This window comes from Sciurus vulgaris, assembly GCF_902686455.1.
Source record: "Sciurus vulgaris genome assembly, chromosome: 10".
Classification (NCBI taxonomy): domain Eukaryota; kingdom Metazoa; phylum Chordata; class Mammalia; order Rodentia; family Sciuridae; genus Sciurus; species Sciurus vulgaris.
In genome coordinates, this window is record NC_136470.1 from 106840509 (window position 1) to 106867934 (window position 27426).

At 44.2% G+C, this 27426-nt stretch overlaps 1 protein-coding gene across 2 annotated transcripts in view; it reads right to left on the reverse strand.

The window, feature by feature from the left end:
• The window catches only part of LOC306670246 (palmitoyltransferase ZDHHC19-like), a 401798-nt gene extending 374811 nt beyond the window's left edge, over positions 1 to 26987 (reverse strand). For both annotated transcript variants that reach the window (XM_079154917.1, XM_079154918.1), the window contains exons 1-5: positions 26921 to 26987; positions 26173 to 26294; positions 25512 to 25651; positions 24587 to 24759; positions 24048 to 24153 (exon numbers count right to left, since the gene is read on the reverse strand). In XM_079154917.1, the coding sequence (XP_079011043.1) occupies positions 24048 to 24153; positions 24587 to 24759; positions 25512 to 25651; positions 26173 to 26294; positions 26921 to 26952 (573 nt within the window). In that variant the 5' untranslated portion in view covers positions 26953 to 26987. The remainder of the gene's footprint in view (positions 1 to 24047; positions 24154 to 24586; positions 24760 to 25511; positions 25652 to 26172; positions 26295 to 26920) is intronic.
• Between the last annotated feature and the right edge of the window lie 439 nt (positions 26988 to 27426).

Below are 27426 nucleotides of genomic sequence, written 5' to 3' on the forward strand. Positions count from 1 at the left end.
TAATTAAAGGACTTCACTCTTCAATTAGAAATTTTTTCAAGTCCTAATTCTGATTTTCAACGTTCTATAACTTCTAAAAATTATTAAACTCCTTTAAGCTTCAAACTGCTTTATTTTCTGGGAATACTAATCTACCTTTATTGAGATATTTATAATGATTACATGATATCATGTCTACAAAATGTTTGGATATTCCCTGGTGCTGAGTAAGGATGGAATAAATGCATATGTTGGAATGCTATATTTATTTAGGTAACACAACATTGACATTTTGGGCCACTGATTATTGCTTATGATTATGATACAGTGCACAACCTATATCATCTTAGTTTATATTGTGGAATTATTTGAAATTAGACATCATGCACTTAAGAAACAGCAGTGTAATCAGGGTACAAAAACACTGTTAAGGAATACTTCAAGCATCCTGAAAAACAATTTGTAATTTACACGGAGTATTACATACATGAAAAGAATACTGGGAAATAAAATTGAAAATAAAGGCTCAGATGTAACAGAAAATTGAGTATATTTGTAGCATTTACTAAGAAGCTCCATGTGGAGAAAATTGGAAGTTGACATATTCTGTCTTGTAACTTACTATTAAAAAAAAGAATGCACAATAAATTCATATGAAAAAGTGTCCAAAGTTCACACAGTTTAACATAAAATTCAAAGTTAAAAGATATTATAATTACATTTATGTGAGGAAAGATACCTGTGCATTTTCTTATAAATTTAATTTTCTAAAATAATATATTTCTTCTATAATCAAAATAAAATACTTTTAGATATTGAACAAATTTAAGTAATTCATATACTATTCAGTTTTTAAATTTAATTTTAAATTAATGATGGGATGGGGATATAAATAAAGCATTTGAAACCATATAAGCTTGTCATTTATCTGTTGAATGAATATTTACATCATGTTTAATATATATAACATACAATTTTAGCATGTGAAAAAATATGATAAATACTGTGCTAAAATTGAAAACAAATATTTAATTATAGTACAAAACATCAACATCATATGTTAAAAGTTTGAAATAATTTATCAAATGTTATCCAGCTATACATAGAAATATAGAAATTATTAGGTAATTAATAAAGATGTTAATACAGTATAATATAGAATATGAGACAGTATAATGTAGAGTCTTATTTTCACTTAAAAAAAATCCAGTTGACTGTTATGGAAGAGTGAGAAACATAAAATTTGCAACATGATTTGAAATTGTTGGAGTTGGTATGGATAGGAAACTATTAATTTTCTAAATTTTTCAAATGAGAACTTTTCAACATTTTTTGAAGGTGGAATGCATATCTTGATAGATTTTGAGTCTTTATCATTCTGTTTTCAATGGCAGAATCACTTGAAAAAAACAATATATAAGAGATCTAATCATTTCATATATGAATTGTGTTTTTAAATGTGATTCACAAGGGTAGTCTAAGTATAAATTGTTTATTAAATATTAATTACTTTATGTTTTATATTTCAGAAATCTAAAATTCTGTTAAGTTGTTTCTTGTTCTATTGTAATTTTTTTCTCTTTGGGAAATTGGAAATTCCTGTGTTTCAAGTTTGAGAGTATTATGTTTTTGTGCAATATCTTACATTGCTTTTTTGAAAGGCAACCAGTGGTTACACTAAAAATTGTCAAAATTTCAATTTTTAATGATAGTTTATTTTCATCTCTGATAAGAGGTTCTCCATGAAACATCAAAAAATGCCAAATGTTGACACTGATGGGAAGCTTTTATGTGTCTCATGATGAAATGAAATAGTGTGACACGCAGTTGTTTTTTCCAACTCTCCCTCTGAATATTTTTACAATTTTATTATAATTCATAAAATAAATCTTAGGAAATCCATGTGCTACACTGAATTGTAGAATCTATTATCATTTACCTTTAGTGAAATTATTTATTTAGAAATAATTTTTTTTATTTTTCTCATTTTAAATGATATATATTTAAATTGGGTACAGTTGAAACAATGTTATAAAATCTAAAATATGATTCATTCAAAATAGCACAAAGGTAAAATCTAAACATTGTAATACTGATTAAATAAATAAGAGTTTTTTGTTGCTATAATACAATGTAATAAATTGGCAGGAGTTTTAGTGCTTATGAAGAAGGACAGTTACAAATTTCAATAAAATATAGTTGGTTCTTGGAAACCTGACTATATACTACTAAAAAAATAAAATAGTGCCTTGAAAAATTTCAATGGCACAGATTAGGTTTATTTCATTTTTTTGAAATTTGTTGGTTTTAGACATCCATGACAGTAGGGTGTAGTTTGACATATTATACATATATGGGGTGGAACTCATTACAGTTTTGATCCCAACCTTGTGATTGAACATGATGTGGAGTGACACTGGCCGTGTATTCATATATGAGATAAGGAAAGCTAGGTCTGATTCACTCTACTGTCTTTCCTATCCCAGTTCATCCTCCCTTCCTATCATTCCCCTTTGTTTAGTCCAACGAAATTCTATACTTCCTTTTCCTAACATCCTTATGGGTTAGCATCCACCTATCAGACAGAACATTCAACCTTTGATTTTGGGGGACTGGCTTATTTCACTTAACATGATATTCTCCAGTTTCATTCTTTTATTGGCAAATGCCATGATTTCATTATCATTTACACCTGAGTAATACACCATTGTGTATATATACCACATTTCTTTACTCATTCATCTGTTGAAGGGCACCTAAATTGGTTCCATAGCTTGGATATTATGAATTGAGGTGCTATAAACATTGATGTGACTGCATCACTGTAGTATGCTGATTTTAAATCCATTGTGTATAGACCAAGCAGTGGGATAGCTGGGTCAAAGTGTGGTTCCATTCCAAGTTTTCTAAGGAATCTCCATACTGCTTTCCATAGTGGTTGTACCAATTTACAGTTCCACAAGCAATTTATGACTATGTTTTCCCCCCATCTCCTCATCAATATTTATTGGTACTTGTATTTTGATAATTGCTATTCTGACTGGAGTGAGAAGGAATATCAGTGTTGTTTTAACTTACATTTCTTTAATTTCTAGAGATTTCAAACAGGTTTTCATAATTTTTTAACCATGTATTTCTTCTTCTGTGAACCACGAGCCTTTCATTAGGCATCCTATACTCTATTTTTCTCTGATGCTGAAAGAGGCCAATATCAGTTATTAAGTAGAACTTAAAGTGTAAAGATAGATAAAAATATAAAATATTTTGATTCAACCATGTGAGTGGGTGAAAACTAATGCAGACATTCAGCTTTTAAACTTGTTTTCCAGTAAAACAATAAATAATCATGTTCTACCTCTATGCCATACTAATAATCTGGGTTTTCCAAAGAGGAAGAGAGATTTAAAATGGTAAAATATTCAAACATATTTTAACCTTTCCTGTGAATATTACAGCATTCTCTAGGGTCAATTTATAGACAAAACTTGGTTTGTATTTGATTTTTTTGCTTTACCCAAGCAATTAAATAAATTTTATGTGAAGAAATTTCTATGCCCTGCCTCCTTTTTATGATACCTGACAATCTTTTATTGACTTTTAGGCACTGTGGTTTTATTTTCTTGAGATTTTTGTACAAAGTTCTTAAGTTCAGAATTGTTGAATCTTTTGTGGTCTCACCTACATAGTTTGTTGGAATGAATCAGAGAAATCGTTATTCTACTGCTTGTTAATTGCCATTACTGAAGCATTTCTTCCTCTCCATATTCTAGCCAATGTGTAGAATTATGTAGAGTTCCAATTTGGCTAAGAAGTACACACTGCTCCTAATCTGTGTGAGCATTAAGCAATGTTTCTTGGAATATTTTGTGTTTCTTCCAGTCCTGGGATGTTTCTTCACCATAAGCTTCAATCAGTATTCTAGTGAGGACTCAAAGTGCCCTGCAGACCACTAGAGGACCCTGAAGACCACTGGAGTTCTATTCCTGAGCAAGTGTCTTCTCTCACTGTCCTGCAATCGCTAACAAACCTGGTCTTGTCTGACTCTCGTCTCCTCCTCCTTAACTCAAGGAAGTTGCTAGGCTCTGTTTGGCTCTGTCCCTAACCTGTACCACAGCCTAGAAAGGATGGCAGTAAGTTGAGTACTTATCCAAGAGGACACATGTTTCCTGTCTCTCAGAGACTGCTGTTTGTGATGGGGTCAGTGGTGCACACCAGTAATTCCAGCTGTTTAGGAGGCTGAGGCAGGGGAATCACAAGTTCAAAGCCAGAGGCAGAAAATTGGTAAAACCCTGTCTCAAAAAAAAAAAAAAAAAGAAAAAAAAAGAAAAAAAGAAAAAACAGAAAGCAACAAAAACAACAACAACAACAAAAAAACCCAAAACATAAATGGGAGTCCCATTGTAACTGGGATTTATCCCAGGAATGCAAGAATTCTTCAACATGTAAAAATGGAATGTAGCTGGGCATGGTGGTGCACTCCTGTGTTTCCAGCAACTCTTGAGGCTGAGACAGGAGGACCAAAGTTACAGGCAAGCCTCAGCAACACAGTCAGATCCTCAGCAACTTAAACAGAATTTGACTAAAAACAAAATAGAAAGGACTGGGGATGAAACTCAGTGGTATAGCATCCCTGGGTTAAATCCCCTGTGCACACCATGAAAAAACGTTGTAGAGGTGATAGTCTGAGACATTATCACAAACTGGGAACTGGAGAGATGGCCAACACTGATTCCAATATCAGGCAGGATCTCACCTCACTGGGCACATGGTCCTGCAGTGAATGCAAGATATATTTCAGACCACATCTCATCAGATGATTGCAAGAATTGAGAAAATTGGTGATCACACCTATGATTGGAGAAAGGCACTCCACACCTTGTAACTGACGCTGGGCTGGAAGAGAGTGAAAACAGACATAAGATATTATCCCACAAAAGAGTTGGAGTTTACTAGTACTTTACACTGAAACCCGAAACACCATTTTCCTAAGTTGAGAATGGTTTCTTGCAGGTAACTACTATGTGTAGAAAGATTTTATACTATAATGCACGTTCTTATCACATACTATGTAGTTAGTTTATAAAGTGATTTTCCGCACAGTTTCTTGAACATAGTATCTTCTTGTCTTGGATTTAGTCAGTCATGCTATTAATTGTTAAGCACTAAAACTTGGAATAATGTCAATTATGTTGTAAACCCCTTTAATAGTGAAGTAAAAAATCAACACAATCATTTGATTCAGAAAAAGTATTTGATAAAATCTAATTCGTTCCATGAAAAAAAAAGGAAACACACACACACACACACACACACACACACACACACACACAACAAAGTCACAAGGAAACATTCACAACCTGATAAAGGGCATTTATGAAATATCTAACAAGTTAAAGGCACCAATATTAGGCAGCCAAAAATAATTTCAAGTATCCACTTAAGAAAAAACAAGAAAAACTATCTGTTTGCAGATGGTGAGATCTTCCATATAGAACTCCCTAAGCCACTATGAAACTGAACTCTTCCTGTAACACCTTGGGAGGCTACATAGGAGGCTGAGATAGGAGGATCACAAGTTGGATCACAGCCTGGTCAATTTAGTGAGTCTATACCTGAAAATAAATAGGGCTGGGGATGTAGCTCAGTGGTAGAGTGACTGCTTGTCATGCATAAGACCCTGGGTTTGATTTGATCCCCAGTACCACACAATCTCTCTCTCTCTCTCTCTTACACACACACACACAAACACATACACAATTATATGGAATACGCACATGTGCACACACACAACTAGAACTAATAATAAAAAGCTCCCTATTTTGTGGAATACATTCAGGTGCATTTGGTATTATCCTGGCTCTTGGGTTTTCTCTCCTCTCATCTCCAGGCCTTGACAAGAAGCCAACCTGGTCAGTGGCTGTGATTCTTACTGTCGCCACATATTAAGGATGAGAGAAATGCTAAGTGTGTTCCCCCAGGTCAAAGAGTCAGACAGTGTTGGTTCCTGAGCTTGGGTGTCCAGAGAGCAATGTGTTTCCCTTCCAGGTGGCATTTGCCCAGCCCCTCAGAGTCCCCCACACCCCGCCAAGAAACACACTTCTCTGAACATAGAATAGACAGGCTGAGCAGTAAAACAGAAAAAAAAAAAAAAAAAAAAAAATATATATATATGTTAATTGGAGAGTCATGGGGATCATGGACTCCAAAAAGGTAAGTGGGGTGCTCAGACCTGAGAGGGCTCCATGTGGGGCTCACATCCTGGCATCACATGCAGGTCCACACATTACTGGGAGGGGTGGATGGGGGCCAAGCCTCTGCTGGGGGCCTTCCACTGCAGCATTGGGCTGATGGGAAGATAAACACAGAGTCAGGACATGGGGGCTGTTTTCAATTCCACCCCAAAGAAAATGGTAAAGTCCCTGGGTTCTTGGAGGTAGAACAGAAAAGAGGACTAGGATCACAAGTTACTAAAAGTGTCCTAGGGGGGGCACTGTGGGTGAGCAGTTCCACTACATGCCTAATGCTCCACTCCATATGTTTCATATGGGACTTCAAGTAAAAATTTCCATTAGAAAAAAACTCATCCAAAACATTATAAATTAGTGGACTAGTCTCAGTCCTCATTAATAGCTGAGGAAACTGAGGAGCTTAAAGATAAAGGACTGGCCCAAGGCCAAGCAACTACTTAGCCAGGCAGTCTTTTCTCTTTCTCTATCCAGTAACAACTGGTCGTGCTCTGAAGCCCTGTGACCTGGACCCTGCAGCCTTCGGTCCATAATCCTACTCCTTAAGCTCCAAGTGCATCAGCATCAGGGCCAGCCCCACCTCAGGGGCTCCCCCAAAACATGTGCAAACACAGACACACCTTTCCCAGGGCACACCCACTACTCCTCACCTGCTAGATGGCTGAAGCCTCGCCATTCCCTGGGGTACCTTGTCCACCTGTGTTGACAACTCTTATTTGAGAGTTGGGTGTAGGGAAGACTGTGGGATAGTGTGTTGGGCTGTATGTGGGAGATCTCAGGGCCTCCATTGGCTCCCACTTTGTTCTCTCCTCCCTCTGGAGCCACACAACAGCTGACATGTACCTGGTAAGTGACAGGCCAAATGCAAGGATGACCACCCACCTTGGTCTGGTCTCCCTGACCACCTTCACCCTCAGCTTGGAAAGCACAGAGCCCAGGACTGTCATCCAGAAGCCCCTTCCAGGCTACAGTTCCCCTCTACCCCATTTCTTGGGGCAAGAATCTAGAAAGGCAAAAGAGGGAATTTTCCTGAAGTTCCCAGAGTGCCCTGGAGAAAACACTGAAGGAAAGGAACGGTGAGTGTCAGGACCTGGAAGCTGGGGTAAGGGACCAGGAAAGAATACCCAGCCTCACCCACCCCACCAGCCCCAGGGTCCACCACTTGAGCCTCTGGTTTACCAACTCACTGGGTCCCAGTGGTGCGCAGAGGGTGATGTAACAATTTCTGCCACAACCCTTGTCATAGGGGTTGTCCCCCTGAAGGAATTGGCCCTGGAGAGTTGGGGATGGGAGGAGGAGGTCAGATCCAGCTGCACTGGGCAAGGTCATCCTCCAATGACCCTCCTTAAGTTGGTCAGCCAAAGCCAGAGCTCAAACCAGGCCTGTAATAAGACTCACAGGAAGAGAAGCCCAAGAGTGACCAGGGCCTCCTGCTTTCCCTGGCTTTCGTGGAAGAGGGACCTCCCTCAACCCAGTTGTGAGCAGCTCTCCCCAGAGGAGTCCTGACACTGCAGCCCCCTCTCCTGCCTCCTCAGGACTCCCTCAGCACCTTGACCTTCCTTCGCAGCATCCTCGCTCCGTCTCCATTTGCCACCCATGTCCTTCTACAGCGTCCTTTCAGATACCTTATAAGATCTTCCTTGTGCTGCTCAATTGCTCCGGAGACAGTGTCACCACCCACTCCCACTTCACTTTCCCACTCCTCATGCTTTCCTAAAACTCTGACTAAATTGAATTTTATGTTCTGGGAGGGAAGTCGCAATGGGGATGTCAAATGAAATTTTCCTAATCAAAAATCAAATGGCCTAGAACATCTGGGCTGAAGGCCTTCAGTACACAAAGCAGAAAAGGTTAAGGTCAAAGATCAAGTCCTCTCCTGGACACTGACTTGCATCTCCTCTCCATGAGTCCACTGTCTCTGCCTCACCTCACTCAATACAACAGCTTCACTTCCTTCACCCCTCTAGACCAGGATGAGTGTCACTCCAAGTTCAAGAGCTTTGGGCAACAAATAATCTTTCACAATGAGACATGGCCCAGTCATACCTTTGTCTATCCCCAACACTCCCATGGCTCACACATAAAGACTCTGCTCTTCAACACTATCCTCCACTAGAAGGAAGGAGGACTCCCTATCAGGACAGCCCTAGAGTATCCCACTATTTCCAACAGGTAACACAAACCATTGAACTCTGTGAGGTTCTGCCTCCTTTATGGTGTTCCCAGAACTTTAGAAACTAGTATCCTGCCAGGTGCATTGGCCCAGACTTGTAATCCCAGTGACTTGGCAGTGTGAGGAAGGAGGATTACAAATTCATGGCCATCTCAGAACCTTAGCCAGGTTCTAGGCAACTCAGTGAGACCCTTTCCCAAACAAAATATCAGAAGGATTGAAGATGTAGCTTAAGTGATAAAGCACCCCTGGGTTCCATCCCTAGTACAAGAACAAATAAATTAATTAGCGACACAGTAATATAAAAGATTAAAGACTTTTTGAATTTAGAGAATTTTTCATTAGATGTTTATAAAGTAAAAGTTGATTGTGAATGAGGTATAGAAAAATACTTAAAGGAATGCTAATGAATAAATTTTTAAAAACTGAACAGTCAGTGTGAATACCTTGCTCTCCCCACGTGGAACCCTATCAGACAAATAGAATCCAACAGCTCTGAAGCATCCAGACCAGCTTTTCTCCTGCCTCCACAGCTGGGCTCCTACTCCAAATCTCTGTCTCAAACACGAACACACTCCACAGGACCAAAATCAAGTGACATCTTCTTGCCCCATCTTCTGCCCAACATCTTGCTGCCTCTCCTTATTTCAACTGGGGATTGGGGCATTTGACTTATCTCTCTTCCTCTCTTTTATCCTACCCCCAAATGTTGATTCTTTTGTTTGAAGGTTCACTCATTTATTCTGATTGCTTTTCTTTGTGTGCAGAGGGTTAAACAACCCAGGGCCTTGCACATGCTAAGTACATGCTCTGCCACTCAGCTACACTCCCATCCAGAAATATTTTAGGGCATCAAACATATCTCAGTCAAGCTGGGCATGATGGTGCCTGCCTGAAATTCCAGAGACTTGGAGGACTGAGGCAGAAGGATGGCAAGTTCCAGAAAAAACCTTAGCAACTTAGTTCCGCCTTGTTTCAAAACTTAAAAATTAGAGCCCAGCATGGTGGCGCATGCTTATAATCCCAGCAGCTTGGGATAGTGAGGTGCTAAACAACTGAGTGAGATCCTGACTCTAAATAAAACACAAAATAGGACTGCGGATGTGACTCAGTGGTAAAGTGCCCCTGAGTTCAACCCCCAGTACCAAAAAAAAAAAAAAAAAAAAAAAAAAAAAAAAAAAATTTTTAAAATAGAAAGGTCTGGCATGTGACTCAGTGTTTAAGGACCCCTGGTACAAACAATGCAAAACAAAGTAAAACAAATAAAACAGAAAAAATAGATGCATTGTAGAAATTATTCAATTGGTGGATGCAGAGGTAATCTGTAGGACATCCATACAATATGGCACAGCAAAAAATAATAAAAAGAACTAGCAATATGAGCAAAATATTGGTGAATCTCAAATGCATTGTGCTAAAAGAACGAAGCCGGACTTAAAAAGGCTATGACTCCATTTATAACTGCTTCTGGAGAAAGAAAAATTAGAAGGAAGCAGGGAAAGAAATAGACAACAAAAGATGAAGAAAGAATTTTCTGGGGCAGTGCAACTGATCCAATGTGGATCATGGTGGTAAGCGCAGGACTTATCCATTTGTCAAAGTCCCTAACTATAGACTAAATGCTGAATTTTACTGTATGTAAATTTTCAGCAAATGACTTAAAAAAAAATCCTATCATGACTTCTAGATTTCTACTTCATCCAGACTAAATTCCATGCTTGAATATCTGGATCTTTTTAATATTGACCCCCCCAACACATGTCATCAATTTCATAGCCCTTGCCACCTTGTACTTGAATTAGATCCTTATCCTCATCCATCCATTCACATCCTACTTTCTGGATTTCATGTCTTACCCTTTTGCACGGGGGTTCCTCTCATAGCCAATGCCCTCCTGTCCTCTGCTTCTCCAAATCACACCTAGGACATGTGGAGGGCCCTGTCCTACTCTACAGTGAAGACCTCACCAAACTGTTTCTTCCAGTCTGCTGCACCACTCAGACTGAGCCCTTCTAGGAGTGTACTGGGTGTCTCCCTATGTTATTCTGATTGCAGGTTGCTTATCCACACAATGTGGGATGCACTTACTCACCTCTAAAGCCATCTGTCGAATAGCACACTCCCTAGCACAAGGTAGGTTCTCCAAATAATGCACCCAGGAGGGAGAAAGACCATGGAGCTTTAAGGGGAGGACAGATTTGAGCTGCATTTAAAGAGGTGGGTCTGGATGGACTAATGAGGCACCATGAGGGCCAAGGGCTATGCAGAACTCAAAGAAGTGCCAAATCTGGGACATGCAAGATGCCTCCACACAGCCAAGTTGTGTGGCACAAACACTGGGCACCACTTACCTGCAACCCACAGGGACCCCTGGCAGTGCTCACCATCATGGCCTGCAACAGCAGCCCCAGGATGAGTGGAAAAAAGGCACAGATGGTGGGTAGAGCCACTAGGAAGCTGTGCAAGGGTTAAGAAGCCAAGCAGACCCACAGTTCCTCCATGGCCCCACCCCTCTAGCCCACTTTGACCTCCCTGGCCCCACACTCATAGACCCCCACTCACCTACACTTCCTCCGTGGACTGGACTCTTAGTCCAGTACACCCAAGGGAAAACTCACTCAGCCATGCTTTCCTCCTGCCAGGCCCTTTTCTATTTCCATTACCCCTTTGTCTGGCTCTGCTAGATTCTTAGACCCACAATCCACCCTACCTGCCTATCTCCCTGACCCCACAACCCTTCATCATGTCCTTGACATGTCCTCCCAGTGGGGCTTTTCCCTCTGACACCACCCACATCAGCTCAGCCCTCATTGACCCTGCCCCTGGACTGTCCACCCTTGCCTCCCCACCACCATGCTCTTCCAATGTGGGTCCTTGGCACTGTGTGGATACGCCATGACTTTGTCCCAGAAGAATGGCAGGTCTCTGGTACATACAAGGAAGGCCACACAGGTCACCAGCAGGGCAGCAAGTTACAAACAAAGGGACCCCAGCAGTGGCATGAAGATTCTGGTGTTACAGGGACCCACACAGTTGTTGACCCATGTGCAGTGGTCAAAGTCCTAGGGAAGCAGAGGGTTTATCTGGCCTGGCCTCCATCACCTGCAAAGGCTCAGGTCTCTCACAACCTGGCCCCCTAGGTGGCCTGTTCTTGGTCCTACCTGGCAATTCCATGGTTACAGCATAGTGAGGACTTCATGGCCCAATAGGTCACTTCTGCTTAGAGACAAGACTGGCCTGGTGTCACTTTGAACAGGATATAAAATAACTCTTGGCCTCCATATTCTCAGATACTGGTAAGGATGTAAAGAACTCCCTCACCAAGACAGCCTTCTACACTTGGAAACACATGTACTCAGCTCCCAGGAAATCCTTCAACTTGGACATCCAGAGGAAGATAGGTAAAGATTTCCAGAACAGGGCAGAAGCTGCCCTAAGAGTTTTGGTATCTAGTATCAGCAAGCCAGGGGATGGGACAGGGTCTGCCTTTCCTCCTCCTGACTCTACTGGGCTCACACAGATATGATGCCCTTTGCAAGTCAGCACCTGTGCAAACAAAGCCAGCCTCTCAGGACAGGGGCAGACACAGAGGCAATAACAGATATAAGAAACCAAAAGTGGCTAAGAGCCACTATGGGCAATCTGGGAAGGTAGCCTCATACACACCCCGGCCCATGTATGCTGTGAGTTTCCTGGTCAGGCCCCAGTACCCCTTGAGAGGATTGTGAGTGAAAGAGAGGAGGAGTACTCACCTCCACACAGATACTACAAGAAGGACAAAAGTGGAAGGTCCAGGGTGGGTGGTGAAAACTGCACATGGGGCACCAGGGCATGGGAAATGGCCTCCCATACATTCATGCTGTGTATGCTGTCCTGGGATTCTGCTCAATGAAGCCTGGAATGGGAAGAGTTTGGGGCAGTGGCAGGAGGCCCATCCATCATGGGGCTGCTCAGGGCAGCCCCATGGCATCAATGAACAGCTAGAAGCCTGGGGAAGAGGTGGGAAATCCCAGTCCCTGTAGAGCAAGTTCACCATTCAGATGGACTGGCAGTCACAGAGAGGAGGGTTTCTCTCCAGAAGAGCTCCCTACAAGGCTCCACACTTTGGAATAATGATCAGTGATTGATGTCATCACGTGTGAAATGCAAAGGAGGAAGAGTGAACTGTGTGGTTTCGAAGAACCTGCTGGCCTCTCTTGACAGCATGCCAGGTCCTTCCTTCTAAAGTCACCAGAATCCTCCAGGAAGGAAGAGGAATGATCCTTGAATAACAATTTGATTTCAATGTGATGCAGTTAAATGTTATTATTTGGTAGGTTTGGTGGAGTAAAACTGTAATCCCAGTAGCATGGGAGGCTGAGGCATGAGGATGACAATTTCGAGGTCAACCTCAGCAACTGAACAAGAACCTGTCTCACAATAAAAAATAAAAAGGGCTTTTTGTAAGTTCAATTGGGTTCAGTCTCTGGTACCAAACAAACAAACAAACAAAAAAACAACTTATTTGCTTTCTCCCTATTCGACCTCATGGTACAGAATTATTACTTCACCTATCCTATTTAATGGGGTCTATACTTTTTTGCTGTTTTTTGGAAATTTTATGCCATAGAAAATTATAAGCATATTAATAGAACAATAGGAGATTTTGCACTTCTAAAGAATCTGACAATACTGAATGTTATGTGGCTTTGGGCTGCATCGAGGACTGCCAGCATGATTAATCATAAGGTGGACATGTGAGCAGTTCTTATCCTCAGGCACCTGGAGTCTTATCTGATGACACTTTTTGATGTTGCTCTTTTCTGATACTGGATTCCAAATTCAGAATAATAAATTGACCTCATGTCTTTTTTGCCTGGTAGGTAGAACTAAAGGCTCCCTCCCGCCCCTCATGATCCATGACAAAGCCCTGTCAAGTACCTGGCACACATTAGCAAATACTTGTTGGTTGGGAAAAATAAAAGAATATGAAATACTTAGTCAAGCTGTACTAATATCTGTTTAGGTTGATTCAACTTTTTCACTGTTATAATGCTTTACTGAGGATTCCTGTAAGTCTATTTCTACCATGGCCCCACTAACTTTCAGACTTCATTTCCTAACATGCTCACCCTTTCTCCCTCCACACCAGCCAGGCACAGTGTCTCTGTGATTAGTCTCCTTAAGTACATCTGAATATTTTAGCCCTGTGTCACTTTACTATTCTCTTTTTCTGAATTTCCCACCACAAATACTCATAGGACTTGCTCTTCACTACACTGAGTTCTTTGTTCAAGTGGTACTTTCTGCCATTGAGGGAAAACAAGCCCATCAATCTTTGCTTTCTGACCTGAGAAGCTCCATTCCAACTCCCTCACTCACTGACTGACATTTTCTTACAATGACTGCCTACCTTTTTAAATCTGTACTTTCCCATGCTTCACTTCCTCCTAAGTGTACATGCCAAAACACATTCAACCCAAGAAAACTATCCCAGCACATGAGAATGAAGGGAGGTGGGTAAGGGAGACATAGAAGGGCCACGTCCGTCAGAGCAAGATGGTAAGTGAGGAGGTCAGGGGCAGGTCCAGAACAAGGAGCATGGAGAGGTTATTTTGATGAGGTCCACTTTCTGCTTGGTGACACATTGAGGAATCCAATCAGATATACAATTCCATGCTCATACTCCTAAGCAGGGAATCCAATAGGAAAAAAAAAATAAAGACATGTGGACAGAGGATCACCAATCCATAACAGTGAGGAGCACATGGATAGGGGAGGAGATGAGGAAAGGAGGAAATTCCAGAGACCATAAAAAGAATAGGCCAAAACTCCCTCACCAGATTCCCAGCTCTGGGGCCCCTTCTCTTCAGAAAAGTCTATCTCTGTACCTCTGTTGCATTTGCAGTAAACCTACTTCTTGCTTGCTATCTCTCTGTCTTGTTCATCAATGCTTTGCTGAATAAAGACAATGAACCCAGCACCCCTAGAAGGTAATAGAATTGGGGGCTCGCCCGGGATAGAAACCATCAACTCAAAGGTTAGAAACAATCATATTAAATGACTGATGAGACCTGGAAAGTGACCACTGATCTTTCAGCACTTCTGTGGCTCTCTGAGGCCAGGGAAGACCCCAGGCACAACTAGCACAGCTGAATTCCCACACTGTTTTTTGTTTCCTCTTTCTCTTCTCTCAGCAACAACATGAGTAATAGTCCCCTTGGTCCATGATTGAATCAGCAATATTTCTTTTCCTCCTTATGGGAACACAGTTTGTCATTTAAGACTAATTCATTTTATCTTATGTAGAGACCTTGTCCCTTTTGTCAGGATAGTCACCCCTGATCAAAGGGCCCTTTATAGAAAAACTTGTTGTTTCTTGAGACATTTTAGAAACCACATATCTCCTTCCCTTGTGACTTTTAAAGACCCTTCAAATGAAAGGAAGAAAAGAAAAATGGGAATATTATTATGACCATCACAGGACTTCTCCTGGGATTGATTTATAGTAACTACTGGGAATCTCCTTGCACAGAAAAAAGACCAATAAATGTGGGCTGAGAGATCATGTTTCTAGTTCAGGGAATTCTCTTCATTTCAGAGAACTCCAGCATAAATCTTTATTTATTTATTTATTTATTTATTTATTTTGAGAACAATTTGTGATTTGTCTCTTCTAAGAAATGAAAGAACTAATCTAGGACCACTTAACATTATATTTTTGAAACTGAGGTGGATAAATGTTTAGAAAAGTCATTTTGTGCATATATAGGCATAATTAATCTGATTATACAGTATCCAATCACTATATTGGAAAAATTTGTTTTAATAAGGTCAAGTATACTTTTTATGTCACCAGTAAATAGTCTGCTTAGGAAGATATATACCAATTTCTCATTATTATTATTTCTATTTATTTAATTTTACTTTTTCAGACTACATTTTGATTTATTATACACAAATGGGGTACAACTTTTCATTTCTATGATTGTACACAATGTAGATTCACACCATTCATGTAATCATACATGTACACAGGGTAATGGTATTTGTCTCATTCCACTATCTTTCCTTTTCCCCCTTCCCTCCCCTCATTTCCCTCTACACAATCTAAAGTACCTCCATTCTCCCCTTCCCCCTTCCCCCCACCCCCCACATTATGTATTATCATCCACTTATCAAAGAAAACATTCAGCCTTTGGTTTTTTTGGTTTACTTCACTTAGTCTGATATTCTCCTACTCCATCCATTTACCTTTATATACTATAATTTTTTTATGGCTCAATAATATTCCATTGTGTATATATACCACAGTTTCTTTATCCATTCATCTATTGAAGGGCATCTATGTTGGTTTGACAATCTAGCAGGCCCACCCACTCAGAAGCTTCAGTATGGACCCAGGCAGACCCACCCACAGGGACTCAGATGGAGCTTCAGGACCCAAGTCCACCTGCCCCTGCCCCCACCTGTGTGCTGTGGCTCCCCATCTACCAACATATTTGGAAGCCTCTGCAGTCATCTTGGATTATTCCCAAAGCAGAAGCTGTCATCTTTAGGTGGAGAAGTTCCCATCCTGAGACACCTGCTGGAGACTAGAGACTCATTGTCAGGTACCTCTCATGTATCAGGTTACAAAATGAATCTTTTTACAGATAGATGCCACCCCTTCAGATTCTTGTTCTCCTGAGAATTCTGAATCTCTTTTTGATAGGAATAAGGTGAGCATGAGTTGGCTTCTGGGCTTCTGGGAATGAAATTATCAGACAGATTTGAGTTACAAAAAGGGTATTGGGGATGTGGACCTCAGAACACGTGTAAGCTTGTCTAGCTCTTACCCAGATATGGTCGCCTTTGTATAGATTCTGGGCCAAGCCAGTCTGCCTGATTCTCAGGCCAAAGCCACTCCTCCAGATTTGCAAATGAGTAAAGTAGGAATTGGGCCATGCCCAAAACCTTTTGTTTCTTTTGTTTCTAGATGGGACCAATTCTTCCAAGATCCCACAAGGCTCACCTCTCTACTGTCTGCTCAAAAACTGGGATAATTTGAACCCCCAATTAAAGAGAAAGTCTTTGATCTTCTTTTGCACTGGGGCCTGGCCCCAACACCCATTAGAAGATGGAGAAAACTGGCCACCTGATGGACCCTAAATTACAGTACTATTCAGCAATTAGATCTTTTCTGGAAGCGGGAAGGTAAGTGGAATGAAGTTCCTTATTACATTTATTCTTTTATCTGAGAGATCATCCTGAACTAGCAAAGAATTGCAAACTTGACCCTCAGATCCTAGTGACAATCTGCTGCTCTATGCCAGACACCAAATCTCCAGAACAGAAAACTTATTGACAGAGGAAAAGGGAACTTTACCAGTGAAACAGGAAATTTCCTCCGTCCCATCTTAAGGAAAAATAGGTCCTAGGGTTCTTCCCCTTTATATTCTAATTTGAAAGAATTAGAGCCCAGTCTTCCTTATCCAGGGGAAAACTTCACCTATGATCCCAAGGTTGTTAGGAAATCTGCTGCTAAGAGCCAACCATGATACAGCAGGGGGATAGAAAGTAACCAAGGCTGGCAAGAGTTGGAACATTGCCAAGGGGAGTCAGGCACTTCCCCTCACTGAACCAAACTGGGATGCTGACAGAGATAAAGATGAATGGGACAGACATCGCTTGATATACTATGTGTTAAAAGGATTGAGGAAAGTCCAAGATAAGCCTTTCAATTATACCCAGCTGGCCACTGTGATTCAAGGGGAAAAGGAGCCACCAGTTACCTTTCTACGGAGGCTCCAGGAGGACCTAACCAACACACTGATATTGAGCCAGGGTCACAGATGACAAAATCATTCTTAAAGACAAATTCTTAATTCAATATGCTCCAGACATATGGAGGAAGCTCCAAAAACTGACTGTGGAAGTAGACAAAACCTTGGACCAATTAGTCCAGGCTGCCTCAGCAGTCTTCTATAACTGGGACCTAGGGAAGTAGAAAAAGAATGACAAACGACATGGGGAACTGATGGCAGTCATGTGAGCAGGTGCCCAGGGGTACTCCTTGACCTCCCATTTCTCTTGAGGGAAAGATGATCATTTCAAAAAGGACTGTCCCCTGATGCATTGACCACCTATTGGATGGCCTCCCAGGCCTTCTCCATGAGTTGGGGAACCATTGGAAGTACAGACATCCTCAGAATCTGCGTGGTCAGGACCGTCACTTATCAGTTCCCAACGATGGGTCCCAGGGGCTTCCTTTATAGCTACTGTGACTGAAGTCCTACTTGAGGAAACCCTGGAAAACTTTCATACAGAGTGTCCCCAGATAAACTTCCTTCTCAGCATGGAAGCTCAATTCTCAGTCCTGTCCTCCTCTCCTGGACCTAGGTTCAAAGGTAAAGGAACCTTTCAGGGCACATAGGGCCAGTCGCTGCAGCAATATTTTACTAGACCTTTGTCTTGTTCCTGAGGTGATTTCCACCTCTACAACTCCTCTCAAATGCAGAAGCTAGAGTAAAATAAAGGAAGTGGGGATAGAAGGATAAGATAATATAAAGAACCAAATAAATATAGATTAAGAACTAATATTTTCAACGTGTTTATTGCAAGCATGTTTTCAGTTTTGTTTCCCTTTTAATTCTGTGTGAAATTTTTAATGTAAAGTCTTTCTTGTATGTAATCAAATCTATTAATGATTTTATTAGCATCATATAAGTTTACTTGTATTTCCCTCTTCTTCAAGCTGATAAGTATTGGTATATTGTTTCCTATTTCTTTTAATTCTTAAATCGATCTGAAATTAATATAGGGTAAGATGAAATTCTAATCCATGTGTGTTCCCCATAGTTATAATCAACATTCCCAACGTCACCAAACAAGTAAGATTTCATTTCCCTGATTAGTGACCACCACTGCCAGCAGACACTGAGTTCCTTCATATATGCTAAGATCTGAGAAGTTCACCCTCTGAGGTACCCCCCAGATTCCTCTCTATGAATGAAGAACTTACCTGCTCGCTGCTGGAGTATGGGTGGAAGATACCCCAAATTTGCAGGCCAAATTTGGTAGTACATTAATTAAGAGTCAAGTAAAAACTCGACAGGGTCATTTGATGCAGAAAAATCATTTGAAAAGATCTAATACTCTTCTATGATTAAAAAAGAAAGACACACACGCACATGCATGCGTGCACACACACACGCACGCACACAAAACAAAGATAAAACTTCCTCAAACAGATAAAGGACATTTATGAAAAATCTTAACATCTTATTTATTAAAAGTTACAGTCATAGAAATTACACATGCTTAAGGCCCTAGGTTTGATATGATGCCCAGTACCACATACAATATCTCTTTCTCTCTCTCTCTCTCACACACACACACACACACACAAAAAGAGATACACATGTACACACACACACAACTAGAATTAATAAAATTAAAGTTCCCTTTCTATATTGTGGAATAGTGTGAGGTACACTATGTATTATCCTGGTTGGTGGGTTTTCTCTCCTCTCATCTTCAGCCCTAGCCAGGAAGGCCAGAAGGTCACTTGCTGTGATTATTACTGATGCAATATTTTAAGGACCAGAGAAATGCTAAGTGTCTTGCCCAAGGACAAAAATCCAGACAGTGTTGACTCATGAGCTTGGGCGTCCATGGAGCCTCCTTCTTTCTCTCCAGGAGGTACCTGTCCCAGCCCCGCAAGGCCTCCCCAGGAAACACATTTCTCTGAATCTAGAACAGACAGGCAGAGCAGCCAGAGAATCAGCAAAAAACAAATTTATGGGGGTTGGATAGTCATGGAGTCAGGGTACTCCCAATAGGGGAGTGGGGCTCAGGCCTCAGAGGCCTGATGTGGGGCTCATATCCTGGCAGCATGTCCATATCCAGGCATCACAGGGACGGGGAGAATTGGAGACCAAGTCTCCCTGTAGGCCTTCCACTGCAGCACTGAGCTGATGGGAAGAGAAACAAGAGTCAGTACATGGGGCTCTCCCTGAACTCCACCCCACAGCTCACGGTCAAGTCCCTGAGCCCCTGAGGCAGAACAAAGGAGAGGGATGGCACCACAAGTGAATAAATTACTCCTTGGGGGGCACCGTGGGTTACCATCCCACTTTACTACTAATACCCCACTGCGTGTGTTTCACATGGGACTCCAAGTAAAAGTTTACAATAAAAAATAATCTCCTTTAAAACATTATAAACTCCTGGACTAGACTCAGTCCTTAATAGCAGCTGAGGAAACTGAGGCCCAGAAAGGTAAGGATCTGGTCCAGGGCCACCCAGCTAGTTAGACAAGCAGTCTTTTCTCTCTGTCTATTCAGGGACACCTGGGTGTGCTCTGAAGCCCTGTGACTGGACCTGCACCCTCACATCCATACTCCCACTCCTCAGCTCCAGGTGCTTCAGCTGCAGGACCAGCCCCACCTCAGGGGCTCCAACAACACACGTGCAGCCCACAGACACCCCTGTCCACTGCACACCCACTGCTCCTCACCTAGATGACTGCACTCCCTGGTGCTCCTTCATAAGATGTGTCAAAAGACACAGGTTGAGAGTTGGGCCCAGGGAGGTCTGGGCGATGGTGTTCTGGGGAGAATGTTGGTGACTGCAGGGCCGCCATCGGCTCCCACTTGGATCCCGAGTCTTGCTGGAGCAACACAACTTCTGACATGTACCTGGGCAATGACAGGCCCAAAGCAAGGGGTCACCACCCACGTGTCCTACTCTCCCTGACCACCCTCACCCCTCAGCTTGGACAGCACAGAGACCAGGGCTCTCATCCAGGTCTCCCATCCAAGCTAGGGTTCCACTCAACCAAATTTCTTGGGGCTAGAACCTACAAAGGCAAGGAATAGGGGAATTCCCAGAGACTCACAGAGTGCCCTGGAGAAAACCCCAAAGGAAGACAACAATGAGGATTAGGGGCCAGGGAGCTGGGGTAAGGGACCAGGGAAGAAGACCCAACCTCACCCACCCTGCCAGGTCTAGGGTCCACCACTTGAGCCTCTGGTTTACCAACTCACTTGGGCCCCAGTGGTGCGCACAGGGTGACATGCCAGTTCCTGATACAGCCCTGGTCGAATGGGTTGTTGTCCTGAAGGGAGACGGGGATGGGAAGAGGAGCTCAGAAATAGCAGGACTCGGCACAGCCATCTCCCAGTGACCCTCTCCCTAAGGTGGTCAGCTGAGCCAGGGCTCAACTCGGGCCTGGAGCAAGAATCCAAGGCAGGGAAGCCCAGAGTGGCCCAGGGCTCCTGCCTCCCAGGGCCCTGGGAAGAGCCCCTCCCTCCTCCCACTTGTGCGCAGCTCTCCCTGACAGTGCTGACCGTGTACCACCTCTCCTGCCTTCTCAGGGCTCCCTCCTCACCTTGTTCCCCCCCTGGCAGCGTCCTTGCTCTGTCTCCATGGGGCCCACTGGTCCTCCCACCACATCTTTCCAGATCCCTTACAAGATCTTCCCTCTGCTGCTCAACTGCTCCACAGTCAGTGTCACCCCTGCTCCCACTTCTTCTCCCACCCCTCACTGTTCCTAAACATGTGCCTTCAGTGAATTTCACAATCTGGGAGGGGAGGACAGTGGCAACAGGATGCCCAGGTGTATTTTTCTAGTAAGAAATCACATGGCCCAGCAGTCTGGGCTGAAGTCCTTCAGTACACAAAGGAGTAAAGGTCAAGCAGAAAGGTCAGGTCCTCACTGACTGGCTTCTCCCCTCACTTCTTCCTCTCCCTCCCACTCCATCCATCAGCCTGGCTCTATCCTCCTCCCACACTGGGATGAGTCTCACCCCAACTTCAAGGATTTAAATTATAGGTGTTCAGTCACAATGGGAAGGGATCCAACAGCACCACTCCCCACCCCCAACTCTCCCATGGCTCACACATGAAGATGTTCATTTTCAACCCTATTCATCACTAGAAGGAACAAGGATTCCACACATCAGGACAACTCTGGAATATTGTACCAGGTCCGAAAGAAACATGAATCATTGTTCTCTATGAGGTTCTGACTGCTTTACAGGATTCACAGCACATAAGAAACTAGTATGCTGCAGTGGATCACACCTGTAAGCCCAGTGACTGGGGAGGCTAAGGCAGGAGCATCACAAGCTCAAGGCCAGCCTCACAAACTTAGAAAGGCCCTCAGGAACTTAGTGAGACCCTCCCTCAAAACAAAATGTAACAAGGATTGGGGATGTAGCTTCCATAATAAAGGAGCCCTGGGTTCAAACCCTACGACCAGAAAAAAAAAAATAATTAATTGCAGAGACTAAAAACATTTACAAAATTTTTAAATTGAGAGAAATTATATTTGGTTAGATGTGTATAAAGTATAGAAAATACTGGTTGTATATAAGGTATAGGAAAATCCTTAAAGGAATGATAATTACTACATTTTTGTGAAATATGCAGTAAACTTCAATCCCTTCCTCTCCCCACATGGAACCCTATCAACAGGAATAGAATCCAACAGCTCTGAAGCACCCAGACCAGTTACAGTCACTGGCTCCCCTCCTGGGACTCTTGTTCCGATTCTGTGTCTCAAACACCCTCTCACTCCACAGGACCAAAATCAAGGGCATCTTCTTGCCCATCATCTGCCCAACTTCCTGCTGCCTCTCCTTCCACTTATCCTGGGGCAACCAGGGCATCAGGCCTCTCTCTGTTCCTTTCACTCTTTTCTTCTTTCCCCAAAGGTTGATTCTGTTGTTTGTTGGTTCACACATTTTTAGCTTCCTATTCTTTGTGTGCTGGGGATTGAAGCACCAGGGTCTTGCACATGCTAAGCACATGCTCTGCCACTCAGGTACACACATAGCCAGATTCATCTCAGGGCATCAAAGATGCCTCAGCAAACCAGGCACGGTGGCACACACTTGTAATCCCACCACTGTGGCTAATGAGGTAGGTGAATTACAAGTGCGGGACCAACCTTAGCAACTGAGTGATGCCCTGTTTCAAAGTGGAAAACAGGAGGGACTGGGATGAAGATCAGTGCTAAAGTGCCTCGGGTTCAAAACACAGTAGCCAACTGTGGCGGGCGAGACCCCAGGGCCCAGAGTTACGCCACATGCATCTAAGATGGTGACTGGCAGAAAGCCAAATGCGTGCTGAATGCGCCTTGAGAAAAACAGGAAGCGTTTACCATTGGCTGTATGATAATTAGTTCAACCGCCTAGCACGTGGACAGATATATCTTACACGTGTGCCTGAGCTCGTGATTGCTTGACCTTTAATAGGATTGGATGGACGTATCTGATTACAATTGCTTATGCATGAGACTGCTTATATATTGAGGGTGTTGTCCGAATAAAGGGGAAGCTGCTTCATGAACTTCTGAAGAGTACGTGTCCTTTGTCCTGCTGGTCCGTGGCAGGCGGCAAGCGGTGGCAGCGGCATCAACAAATAAAGTCCAGTCACTGAACTGGGGGTTGAAACTACACTGCAAAGAGAATGGCCAGCCTACTTCATGGTGCAGTGTCCAGCAGCAACATGAGGCCCTGAGCACCATGAGGAATGCCCTGGATGGCTCACAGAGAGGGTATCATGGACAAAGCACAGCTACCCAGCCCAGGGCACATAACTACCTACAGAGGAGAAGCCCAGAGGGTTAAGCAATAAGACACACAATAGGGCTTGCTTGGCTACTTCTGATTTCAGAGGTTTTTCCAACCCAGAAAGATCTGCCTGAAGAATGCCTGCTGGCTTTGGCCTTTGATGGGAGCACCATCCTGACAGCAAGGGCAGGGGCTGGACTCACATGGGCCAGGAAGTGAAGGGTGAAATAAGGGAGAGAGGTCAACTCTTTCAGGGAATAAGGCACAGAGGATGCACCAGGTGCATTGGAGGTGTGGGCATTAATGGTGGAGCTTGCATGGCTTTTAAGATGAGGCACAAACATGTGTAAGTGACCACAGGAAGGAATGGCAGTCATTGTAACAGCAGCTCATAGGGCACTCTACGTGTCTTTTGCATATTAACTCACACTTCCCTGGTTAAGATAGGGAAACTGAATGACCAGATGGCAGGTTATCATGCCCATGATCTCTCTGATGGTGTGTTGCAAAGTTGTGACTTGAATTCTGCAATCTGTCTCCGGAGTCCTTGCAACCAACGACCAAGCAATTGACTCCAGGAGGAGCTGCATGAAAGTGGGTGCATGTAATGATGCCTGCACAGATGCTGCCAGCAATGTGGGGGTGGGGAGGCCCGGTCTGGTGATTCCAGAGAGCAGATCACGTATCCCTTGAGACCTGGCAACTGAAGATGATGAAAGGAGATTCTGGTAATGAAACTGGTCCAACTTTGATCATGGTGGACAGTGCAGGATGGTATCTATTTGTCAAAATACGTGACCATAGAAGAAAACGGATGAATTTTACTGTGTATGAATTATTCCTAAATAGAAGAATTTTAGAAGAAATCCTACCATGGCTCCCATATTTTCACTTCATCCAAAATAATCTCACTCTTGAACCTTTTGGGACATTTTTACTCTTGAGCCCTACAGGGTCAACTTCATTGCCGGTGCCACCTCCTGGTGCTTGAATTGGAGCCTTATCCTCATCATTCCCTCAACAGAACACCTTCAGGTTTCTTGCCTTTTTCCAATCCTGTGCCTCTCAGCCCAACGGGGTATCCCAGCAAAGGCACTCAGCCCTGCTTACCTGGACCTCGTAGAGGCGCCTGGCGGTGCTCACGGCTACAGCCTGGACCAGTAGCTCGAAGATGACAGGGAGCAGGGCGCCAGTGGCCAACACAGCCACGATGATGCTGTGCACAGGTTAAGAAGCCAAGCCCTGGGACAAAACCTCACTGGCCCCGCCCCTTGATCAGGGTCCACCCCTTGACCCGCCCCCACAGAGCCCCGCCCACTGAATCTTCCTTTCTGGACTGGACAGTTCGTCCAGTACACCTAACGGAAAGCTAACTCCACCAGGCCATCTTCCTGCCTATCCCGTTTCTACCTGCATTATCCCTCTGCCGAGTCCTGCCAGAGTCTTGACTCCATCATCCATCCTACCTCGCCTGTCTCCCTGAGCCCACTCACCTTCACAATGGCCTTGACCGTTCTTTCCAAGGAGCTTTTCCTTCTAGACCCGCCCACATCAGCCCTGCTCTCCGCGACCCGCCTCTTGGCTGTCCACCCCTCCCTCTCCACAGCATGTGGAGTTCCCAGTGTGGGCCCTTGGGACTCTGTGGATACGCCACGATTTTGTCCAAGGACAGTGCCATGTCAGTGGTTTGCACCACGAAGATGACGCAGGTCACTATCAGGGCAACCAGGTAGAGACACAGGGACACCAGGAGGAGCAGGAACAGCCGGAAGTTCCGATGCCCAATGCAGTTGTTGACCCACCTCGAGTGATGGTCAAACTCCTAGGAGAGAAGAGGCAGATGTCCAGGGTCTATTTGGCCTGGCCTCCATCGCCCCCAAAAGCTCAGGTCCCCCAGATTCTGGGCCACCTGCTCTTGGTCCCACACACAAGCTCCCAATTGCAGGCAGAACCTGGCATTTCCATTGCTATAGATGTTTGTTAGGACTTCATGGTTCAAGAGGTCAGCTGTAATGAGTGAGGTCTTTAGAGACAAGACTGCCTGGTGTCACTTGGAGCAGGATACAGAATAACTCTGGGCCTCTCTTTTCTCAGATACTGGAGAAGGATGTAAAGAACTCCCTTACCCTTCTGTACTTGGACGCCCATGCAGGTTGTGCACATGAGAGAAGAGCACTCAGCACCCAGGAATCCCTCCAACTTGGACACCCAGAGGAAGACAGGCAAAAATCCCCGGAGCAGGGAAACACCTGGCCTCAAGTCTGGGTATCTAGTGTGAGCAAGCAGGGGATGGGACAAGTGCTATCTTTCTTCTGCTGACTCCACCAGGCTCAGCACACTTGTGATGTGCTTCTCATGTCACCACCTGTGCACAGAAGGCCTGCCTCTCAGGACAGGTGCAGACACAGCGGTGATAGCAGATATGAATGACCAAGCGTGGCAGACAGCCACCCTTAGAAGTCTGAGAAGACAGTCTCATACCCACCCCTGGCCCACTTATGCTGTGAGGTTCCCAGTCCTGGCCAGGTACCACAGGCTGGGTTGGTGAGTGGACAAGGGAGGAGGAGAACTCACCTCCACGCAGATGTTACAGGTCGCACAGTGGAGGGTGCGAGGTGGGCGGTGGAAATTGCACTGGTTACACCAGGGCATCTGGTATGCGTGGCTGTGCATCCAGGCAGTGTGTCCTGCTTCCGGGTCCTGCTCCAAGGAGCCTGGCATGGGAAGAGGTTGAGGCAGTGTCAAGAGGCCCTTCCCTCACTGCTGCTTGGAGCAGCCCCACAGCATCACTGCGCAAGAAGAAGGGTGAGGAGGAGGTGTCCAGGGCAATCCCGGTCCATGTTGAGCAATCTGACCACTCAGATGGGCTGGCAGTCAAAGAGAAGGGCTTTCCAGCCAGAAGAGCTCTCTACAGAGCTCCACCCTTGGGAAGAGAGAACAGTGCTGGATGTCGTGTGTGAAATGGGAAGGAGCAAGACTGAACTGTGCTTTGGAAGAGCCTGCTGGCCTCTCTTGCCAGCCTGCCCAGTCCTCCCTTCTAAAGTAACTGGGAAATCTCCAGGATTCTGTTTCTTCACACCTCAGTGGCTTGGGAAATGAAGTGAAAGGGCCTAAATCATGATGACTTGGAGGCAGGGATCCTGAGCCCATAGGTGTGCTTCACACTTTAGAAATCGCGCCTGCGGGCATCAGCCCTTGGGGTACCACTCCTTCTCCCAGGTTTCTGAGGACTTACCTCGATGTAAAATGCCTGGGTCCGAGATGTTCAATCGAACCAGGCTGCAAAGGCTCAGAAAGAAGAGTGGGCCGGTGACCAGGGCAAAGGCCCACTCCCCACTACCCACCAGCCATCGGCATCTGAAACCAGAATCAGACTCACTTCTAGTCTGGGCCAACCCAGAGCTCCCCATGAGGCCTGGCTCACCTGAGGTTGGACTCACAGACCCTAAGGACAGGTGTAAGTATCCAGGCTAGAGCCAGACCATGGAGACTCCAGCTAATGTCACCAGCATTCCCAGCCACCCACAGTTCCCTAGATGCCTCAAGCACTCTAGACCTATGAGCTGCTAACTATATATTCTTCTTTCCCTCCTGACCCTCTGTCCCCACTTCCCTGCCTCTTCACTATCATCGACTAAACCTCAGAGCTTCCATGGGAGACTCACGGGTAGGCGAAGAAAGCGCTGCTCGTGATTACGAGCATCATGATGACACATGAGGCAAATAGACTTGGTCGAAACCAAGAACAGTCAACTCGAGGTTGACCACCAGGCACCATTTCCTGAGAGTGTGGCATGGGTATGCCTATCCTCTTTGGAAATGAGAGCCAAGTGTATCTGTGTTAGGTTCCCACCCAGATTGTCATGACAACTGTAGGGAAGGAAAGAAGTATCAAGTGTGACATCACAGAGATGGTGGCATGGGTGCTCTGGCTGCTTCCAGTGCCTTCTGAGAGCACCCTTCCCCCAGGTCCACATACACACCTGTTGCACACTGGACATCCTGCTCTGTCCATGTTGGCTCTGTTGGAGTGTGTGATGATGTGGATGTGGTTTGACTCTGAATAGTTCATAGTCTGGTGACCTGGACCTGAGTGTGGCAATGTTGAGAGGTGTGGTCTAGTGTGAGGTGTTTTGTCACCGGGCATGGTGCCCTTGGAATGGAGTAATGTAATTCTCATGGCCTCCAATAGTTCCTGTAAGTGTGGGTTGTAATAAAAAGAGCAGAAAGTATCCCTCCCCAGGTTTCTGGCCAGGCAATCTCTACCCCTCACTTGTCCTCCCACCATGATGCCATTCCCCATGATGGGATGACCTTCACCAAAGGTCAATCTCAGGGCCTGCCAAGTCTTGGACTCTAAGCTAAAGAAACCTCATCTCTTTCCAAACTACACAATCGTGGGTGTTTTCTTATAGCAACAAGAAACAGTCTAATAGAGTCTCTGGGGAGTTGGCTGGGCGGGGAGAATTTGGTTCATTCTCATCACCCT